General features: G+C 39.5%; 2 protein-coding genes across 2 annotated transcripts in view; one reads left to right on the plus strand and one right to left on the minus strand.

The window, feature by feature from the left end:
• Positions 1 to 2,290, plus strand: part of LAMTOR3 (late endosomal/lysosomal adaptor, MAPK and MTOR activator 3) — an 8,032-nt gene extending 5,742 nt beyond the window's left edge. The window contains exon 6 of the mRNA XM_019525914.1: positions 1,411 to 2,290. Coding sequence (XP_019381459.1) covers positions 1,411 to 1,484 — 74 coding nt within the window. The 3' untranslated portion in view covers positions 1,485 to 2,290. The remainder of the gene's footprint in view (positions 1 to 1,410) is intronic.
• A 2,180-nt stretch (positions 2,291 to 4,470) lies between these two features.
• Positions 4,471 to 8,719, minus strand: part of DAPP1 (dual adaptor of phosphotyrosine and 3-phosphoinositides 1) — an 87,109-nt gene continuing 82,860 nt past the window's right edge. The window contains exons 7-9 of the mRNA XM_019525912.1: positions 7,084 to 7,169; positions 6,381 to 6,468; positions 4,471 to 5,777 (exon numbers count right to left, since the gene is read on the minus strand). Of these exons, the coding sequence (XP_019381457.1) occupies positions 5,727 to 5,777; positions 6,381 to 6,468; positions 7,084 to 7,169 (225 nt within the window). The 3' untranslated portion in view covers positions 4,471 to 5,726. The remainder of the gene's footprint in view (positions 5,778 to 6,380; positions 6,469 to 7,083; positions 7,170 to 8,719) is intronic.

An 8,719-nucleotide genomic window follows, 5' to 3' on the forward strand; every position in this document is an offset into this window, starting at 1 on the left:
TTTTTTTTTTTTTTTTTTTTTTTTTTTTTTTTTAGTTTTGGTTTGGTTTTTAAAGCTAATGTCTATCTTTAAGACATGGCTAATTTGGAAAAATACCTGTCTGATTTTTTTTGAATGTTCATTACAAAACTGCTTTTAATTTGTCACTGGATTGTTAGAGGATGTCATAATAATTATTTTTTTTTGTGGGGGGGAGGGCAGGGACAGAGGGAACAATAGTTTGGGTAAAATTTTTCAAAAGCATTTAAGCTGCTTAGATTCCCCCACTCTAAGCCAGGTGGTCAACAGAGCAGTTAAGGCACACAAGAAAAGGATGCGGTTCCCATGTCTGCTGCCTGATTTTTTTTTTTTTTTTTTTTTTTTTCCCCTATTCCGAATGGTCAGGTACTCATTTACAGTTAGCTTGGCAATGGCCTTCCAAGTGACTTCAGAGTTATGCTTGAACATGCAGCTCTGGATCCATAGCACATTAAGTGGGGTCTGTTATATTGTTTTTTTTTCTTACTGCTGCCAGTAGCAAAAATACAGCAAGCTGATTTCTACCCCCTCTCTACTTACGGCCTTGGTATGCAAACTGTGAATCAGGCACTTGGATGCATTCATTGATGCTGTAGTGAGGGGCCTGTTTATCTAAACTATTTGAGGTCAAACTAAGCCTGCAGCCCAGATCTGCCCACGGAGGTGGGTCATCCAGCACATGAGGCTTCTCAGGTGGGGCTGGATTTGGCCCACAGGGCTCATTACTGCAGCTGCCAGAGCCCAGGAACAGTGTCATTAATCTCTGCTGTTTGAACACAACTCTGGAGCCCCAGAACTTAACAGTGTTCTTCCAACCTCATCACCCATTGCCAAGATCTGGGCTTTTAGTTGCTCCTGGTAACCAAGATGAGCAACAGCAGAAATGCTTGGGGTGGAAGTGAGCTAGTGGTGGTAACTTTCTGGAGCCATGCTGAAACAGTGGCTCCTTCAAATGCTGAGATTAATGCTGCTGTTTGTAGGAACCCCTGCCATCCAGATCCAGTGCACAAATTTGACACCCCTGATCTAAAGTGACTGTTCTGTAGCTTTCCAGCATGCATCCCTCCCACTCTTCCAGGGGGGTTGCCTGGTGTAGCGGGTATACTGAAGATTCCTAGTCAAGAGTGAGAGCATGCTGCATTGGCTTCATTTCTGCTTCTCTTATGTGTTTTGCAAATAAGAGAGAATTGAGGGCACTTTAGTTTGGCAGTAGCTTGTATACCTGTCAACAACTACTGTGTGCTGCTCCCACAGAGATTGAAAAGTCAGAGGGAAATATGTTTTGTTTTTAAAAAGTATGTTGTTGAAGGGAACTAAATGCTTTGCAGAGAGGCCTCTTAATGGACGCTTGGATGTAAGCATTTGTATATTTTTTTTCTCTTATTGTTCCAGGGTTGATCGTAAGCTTAGAGAAGGAGCTCACGCCCTTGTTTGAGGAACTGAGGCAGGTGGTGGAAGTCTCTTAACCTGATGTTCTCTTCAAGTGCAGCATTTGTCAACAACCCAGTGGGCAGGAAGATTCCATAATTCAGTCCACAGAATAACAAATGTCTTGGAAGAAACACCACTTCTCATACTAAATAAGAGTAAAATTGTACGTAGTGCTGAGTCTGAAATGAGATACTAGTGTATTATAGATAAAAACTTTTTGGCCACATTTCTTGGGCAGTAGTAGAGAGACCAATAAAATGGCTCCCATGGAGTTCAGCTCAGCCACTTGCTAAGGATCAGGCTTACCAGAGTTGGGCAACAACAACTTCATACCATAGATTCAAATAAGTAACCCAGAGTTCCTTGCTACACAGGGAGTGAGGAATGTGGTAGGGTTTATCCTATGACTTAGCTACCACTACATACTGGGGAGGCAAAGGTTTCATTTTCCCAGTTGTCTTGTAATGAATGCTTCACTGCTTCTTTGCATGTGCTGGGGGAGAGAGCATTATGATAAAGGAAGTTTGCTAGCTGTTATTTATCAGTACAATCAATAACTATCCCATGTTTCTCGTATTTGATGCTTTGGTAAAGGAATTCTACTAATTTGAATGTTAACTTACTTCTTCTGGCGGGAAGTTACTTCTATAAAAGCTACTGTTTTAAGGGTTTTCATTATGCCCAGATATAAGTGCCCAATCAGTGTTCCATGTCCACAGAATCTTTTTTGTAAAATGTAGGTGTGAGAGCCTTGTTTGTCTTTTGTTCTACTATTCTTTGTGTGGATGCATTAATGGTTTTCCTAAGTAAATCTAAATAAATACAGTATTTTTAAAAGTTGTAGCCTGTTTAGTTTTTCATAACTGTCCTAAACTAGCACACCAACCTTTCCAAGCAGATAACTCCCCCTTAGTGCTCTGTGAATGTACAAACATTTTAGTTAATTTACAGGCTGAAAAGTAGCTTTGAATAGATGCATTTTGGTCTTGGGGTTATCAGGTTCTATTTTAACATATCTGTCAACTGTCACCATCTGTACTTCTAGGGGCATTATATGAATAAAAGAATGTGGAGGCCATATGACACTGAAGTTAACACACAATTATCTATTCGTTTCAGTAAGGGATTTATGATTAAAAAAATAGTGCTGGCCCTTCCCTGTTTCTGCTTGGTAACTGCTATCAAAATAATGTCTTTTGATTGGCTGTTACTGAGAGGAGGAAGGTAGGGGTGCTAGAGCATCTCCCCAAAGCTACTGCACTTAAATTTTGCTAGATGGAGGAGTTGTGAATGGTACAGTAAAGAAGCTTTGACAATGAAAGGCTTGCTAGCAGCCCACTTCCATTTAAATTAAGCTGTAGCTTCTGCACTTTTGCTGACTGATGCTGCATGTGGAAGAGGTAGCTTCTCAGCTGGCAGTCCTACAACAGCATTTTTTATACTGCAAGGAAAATGCTGTGTTCCTAACTCATAAGCAGCTACTGTAAATGCCTGACAAGGTTGCTTAATAGTTTCCCTATGAAGATTTTTTTTTTTTTTTTTTTTTTTAATGAAGAGGTGAACTCTGGCCTGCCTTTTCTCAAAAACACCAAACTAAAACCAAAAGCATGGGCTGGAACCTATTCTTTTTATTAGGCAGTTAACTGCAATCCTCTTCCACTTTGCTCAAGTCGCTGGCAAAAACATTAATAACCTACTTCTACAACAACTCACTTTGTGTTAAGGCAAAGTCACAAAAAAGCTGCTGCTTTAGGACAGCAGGAGGAAGACCCTGACCACTTGTTGCGTTAATTGTTTTTCAAGGACGTGAGATGGGTGGAATAGGGTTACACTCGGGCACTTACTAAGCAGAATAAGATCTGCCCCCTTGTGCCAAAGTTGTTTCTTCAATTCTGTGACAGGGTGTTTTCTTATGGGAGGGAGCAGGCTTTTGCAAGTAGCCTTCAGGTACAATTTAAGTCCTAGAAGAGTAAAGCCAGAGGGACCTCAGAAAGTCATCTAATCCAGCTTCCACCACAAGGCAGGATCATTCCTGACTACACCATTCAGACATTTGTCCAACCTGCTTTTAAAAACTTCTACAAATAGAGATGGGCTACCTAGAGAAGTAATTATTCCAAAGCTTAACCACTCTCATAGTGAGAAGGTACCTCCTAATATCCAGCCTAAATTTTCTCTGCTGCAATTTTGTCTTACTGAGACAATTGCTCCAGTGCTGTCCCCTGTAGTCACAGGGGCTGCCTGTACATGTCACCAGTGGTGGAGGGGGGTGTTTTAATTAAAGCAGTTCCTGGAGAGGCACTCCAATTAAAATACCTCATTGTCATGTCTATTAAGCCCTTGCACATTTAAAAATAGCCACAGGGCACTTGAGCTAAACCTCATTCAAGGAAGTTTAGCTAAAGCACCTCTGTGGCCATTTTAAAATGCATAGAGGTCTAATAGGATGATAAAGCATTGCTAGAGTGTTTTAGTTAGAATGCAGAGTTTGTGTTCTAATTAATTGAGGGCATCCAGTGAGTCTGCTCCAATGCATTTTAATTAAAATGCAAATAAGCACATGTATAGTCAACCAGGAAATAATCCATTTTCATCATCTTTATAACAACCCTTCAAGTATGTGAAGACTTATCTAATTATACCCTCAGTCTTCTCTTCTTCAGACTAAATAATCCCAATTCTTTCAGCCTTTCCACATAAGTCAGATTTTCCAGGCCTCTAATCATGTCAGACATTTTTCAACATTTATGGTGATCTTTATTTAGACATCTTAAAAACTCTGAAACTCTATTTTTAAAAAATACAAATATTTATTTGAAATAGCAAAAATAAAATAGAACACTTCCTATTTATTGCAGTTCTGAATTTTTTTTACTGGTATAGCTGTCACTCGCTCTTTTTTTCTTCCCCCTCCCCCCCAGTACCTGCTTTCATGTAGTAAAGGCAGTTACAGCTAATACTGTGGGCAAGCTTTATTATACAGATGCCAATATGGTTTACATAGAGCATAATCTGTTTTTACAGTGTGAAACTTCTTGATTCAGCCAAACTTTATAATACTTGAAGAGAAAAAAATACATGATCCCTTTTTTTATCTAAGAGTAACTCATGCACAACAGTTCACTTCCAATATGTAATGCCTCTCTCTTGTGTACTACTGCAGAACTCAGTGGGCTAAAACAAACTTCCACTTATGAACACTCGGATCAAAGTAGCAGAAATGCTTGGAATCCAGATTAAACACACACACCGTTTGGAAAGAAATTCTTTTTAAAATACTTCAAATGTTAGTCATTTCTAATGTAGCTGTTGCCTTGTGTTACATTTTTACTACTTATTAAATTGTGCATGGTTGTAAAACTAATGTTATGCTCTAGGCAATGTTGCCTGCATTTTCCAACAAGTGGGGAAAATGTCACATAGGCAAGTGACTCAACTGCAACTTCTATTGGAAGGGGAATTATGCCTGCCCTAGGGTGTTCTTTTCTCTTTCTCTGGGATCTGGTTCTACTTTCTCAACAGTTGTATTGGACATAGTAGGACTGGAGATCAGCTACTATAAGTGAAGATACTTTCAGTATGGTATGTTTCTGTATCTCCATCTGATTCATTTAACACAGTCATTCTCAGCTATACACTTCTAACTACCACTGACACAATGTAAGATCAGATTATGCTACGCACATCTTTAAGCAAAGTCGAACAATTCATCCCTCACTGATGAAGTGTTTAAAAAAAAAATCTCAATTCCTCACTAATAGCTCACTTATTACAAAAATATCATCTAGTTCATTTTTTAGCTACATGAACGAATCAGCAGGAAGGTGGGCTGTACATTTCCTCAAGGGTTTAAGCACTTAAAAACAATACAAAAAATATTTAATCTTTCCAGGCTAGATACCACAGAACACGTTGCCAAGGGTTAGCTATGAACTTATCACAGGAGAGTGCTACATTATTATAATACAAATTTTAAACAATATTTTTTCTTTTTGCCAAGTGAATGGGCCAGGTTTTTGAGCTAGATGCACATTCCGAATGTAGAGTATGGCTGGGTTTGGGACTGGCATTGCAATGTTGGCAACAGTTTTCATGTATCATTCCACACTCCAAAAATGCTCAACTAACAAATCTTTGTGTGCTGAGTTGGATGTAGTTACATGTATGTTCACTGTAGATACTGGATACACAGACACTTCTCACTCGTGAAGAAATGGCATATTCCTAACTCTGGAGAGAGAATCTTGTGAAGGAAGCCATAATCCTGAGAGGAGTAACTATGGAGTGAGAGTGGCACTACGCTGCTCCAGCTGTTTTCGTATTTGAGACTGAAAAAGAAAGACAACCCATTACTTACACGTGTGTGAGTACACTCATGGATTATACACAAAGAAATAAAAATGAGTCAAGAAGACCAAATGCCAGACCCAGATTTCTGAGCAAGTTACGTTTTAACACCACACTGTCCTGCTGACTCCCTCATGTCCTAATATATATTGACTGTATTGTCCTATATGATCTACAACCTAAGTAAGACAAATCCCTTGTTTCTTTCTTTGTTCTGGACAGGATTATGCATGCACAAAATGCATTCAAGGAAAGGGCACTATAGGAAATGTACATTTAAAATGTTTGACCAGGTCTGCACAGGTCTCTTAATTTACTGATTTGAAACTGTAGGTCCAGGTTAGATGACCTTCGTTAGGGGAATTCCAGCAAGATCCTGGAAAGTACCAACACTTCCTGCCTGTAAGGGGGACAGATTTTACAGAGAACTATACTATATATAGGCCATAAAGTTATTTTATTTTATAAATATTTTATGATTCCTTATGACTTATACCTAGCAGCTAAGTAAGACTCCCATTGTGCCTAGACCCTGCATAAGTCTTCTGACAGCATTTCCCTTCAGCATGACACCATGTTCTTACCAGTTTCCACCTCAGTATCTTAATCCATTCATCTGCTTCTACTCCAGTCTTTGCACACAGGTAATATGTCCTTAATGGGAATACTAAGCTGTAAATGGAACATAATTAAAATAATGTGTGAAGCTCTCAGAATAACCAACAGTTTTTCCCAAAGCTAAATTCTGTTTTGACACCTGCCAATTTTTTTCAGTAAGACTCAGAGTGATGGAAAGATGCTATATTTACATGGCTTCTGTCTCAGGTGAGTCTGTGGAAAGTTTAAACTGTGTTTAACCAAAACTCTTTTTAAATTTGGTATTTGAAAGGGCAATACTTGTTAACTTATTGTCCCTTACCAATATAAACAAATGTGTTGCATTAACTGCTTTGCAGCACTGGGCACAGAGTATCTCTAGTACATGCTATGAAAAGCAGCCATGTTTAAACACAGTGGTTGTGGCTTGACCATGATTTACACATGCTTACAATGGGGCTAAATTTGTACAAGGACAGGTAAAAGGATTGCAGGCCAAAGCTGTGCAGACTTGATCAAGATATCTGCAATGAACGGATAAAATACAGAATGGGAGATGCTTGATAACACTCACCAAGCATCAAGCATCTCTTTTAGAACTAACTGGCTATAAAAGGGTTCCTGAATATTTAGGCCCTTAAAAAAGAAACTAGAAGAAGAATCAAAGGTTTATTTTGCATTACAGCTTACCAAAAACAGTTGACTTTTTCCTGTGAGTAATCAAACTGTACTGCTGAGCATTCTGTTAAGTCTAGTGCCCGGATTGGTTCGGTGGCCTTGAAAATAAAATACTTTTAAAATTAGAATGTTATGAAACTGGCTTTTGGGGGGGGGGGGTCATCTCCAAACCCTCCCACCCCAAGTCGGTAGGGTCGTTGCCCTTGCCACCCCTCCCCAGTTATGCCACTGAGCTGACCTCATTCCCAAAGCAGGCAATGGACACACTTCCCTTTTTCCATGCACTAGGCCAGTGTATACAGTGATACTGAAGTAAATCAGGAGTAGCACCATTGACACTACTGGAGCCAATCCAAATAGTGTAACTCAAAGACAGATTTAGCTGAATGTAAGAAGCAGGGAAATAACTTGAAAAGTACAGCTGCACTGATGACAGGTCACGGCACTGCCAGCTGAAGGATAAGAGGTGTGGGCAGACTCAAAGCCCAGATGAAGCCTAACACTGTTACCAAATTAGCAGCCATTTTCATATAGTTTCCAACTAAAAGGACTTTAGCTGAAGGAAATAAAAAGCTGTTTTGGGATCCATGTGTTGGAGGATTGGTTAAGCAAGGGAAAGTTTATCCTTCTTAGTAAAAGAACCAGTGAAGCTTGCTCACCAGATCACACCAGTTATATATAACCCAGCTGAGGGAGATTCAGTTAATGCCTCAGGATACTAAATGGGTTTAATCTGGGTGAGAAGAAAAGTAAACATGAGACCCAAGGCTATCCATTGCCATGAGACTCTTCTTTCCATTTTTTTGTCCAAGTACAGATGTGTCTGGCTCTGCAGTTGAAGAAAAACAAACAGTTTTGGCAAGTGAGTGAACTCTCTCCAGGTATGAGACTCTGGTCTGGATCTGACCTTTGTTTCTGCTTGAGCCAGCTGGTCACAAAGAGGTTTACTAAAGTGAAAGATCAGACTATTCTATGCTAAAAAAGCTTTGCCTTTCTTACTTGAGATGAAGCAGTATGTATACTACTTCTTTTCTCCCCAAATTAGCAACTGCATAGTCTGACTGGAGGTGATATTCTCTGTTAAAAGTTACTCCTGATTTGGTAAGCAATTCTATTCAAATGTTTGATTTTGCCTTGTGAAATGCTATCTTAATTCAAATTAGATTCAGTATGAAGGCATGGACTGAACTGACTAAAGCATGCATGTTTATAAGAGCAATGTATGGAGCTGTAACGGAGGTAAATGGTGCTGCACCACCTGATTAAAAATCTGTTGGTGATCTTGGATGGAAAGTATTTGTTTCTGTAGACACCTCTAAACTTGTAAGTGTTACAAGGGCAGAATAATCATCCAGAGGGACCTAGGCAAAGGAAAAACTAAACACGGAAGATAAAGAGGTAGCTAGCTGTGTCAGTCTGAAGTCGGACAGGGTAGCGGTGCACCCTACAGAGAGTAACCGTTGCCCGAGAAAACCTAAGTTGTTACATCTGGGGAAAATAATTACAGCAACATACCATAACAGGAACAATAGGAAGTAGATGCTTAGATAAGTAAAAATGCCCCCAAAATGCTGCATCACTCAAAGGGATAAAAGCAAAACCTCCTCCACGCCCCCCCCCCCCCAAAAAAAAAAAAAAAAAGAAAAAA

This window comes from Gavialis gangeticus, unplaced genomic scaffold (genome assembly GCF_001723915.1).
Source record: "Gavialis gangeticus isolate Ggan-Ray unplaced genomic scaffold, GavGan_comp1, whole genome shotgun sequence".
Classification (NCBI taxonomy): domain Eukaryota; kingdom Metazoa; phylum Chordata; order Crocodylia; family Gavialidae; genus Gavialis; species Gavialis gangeticus.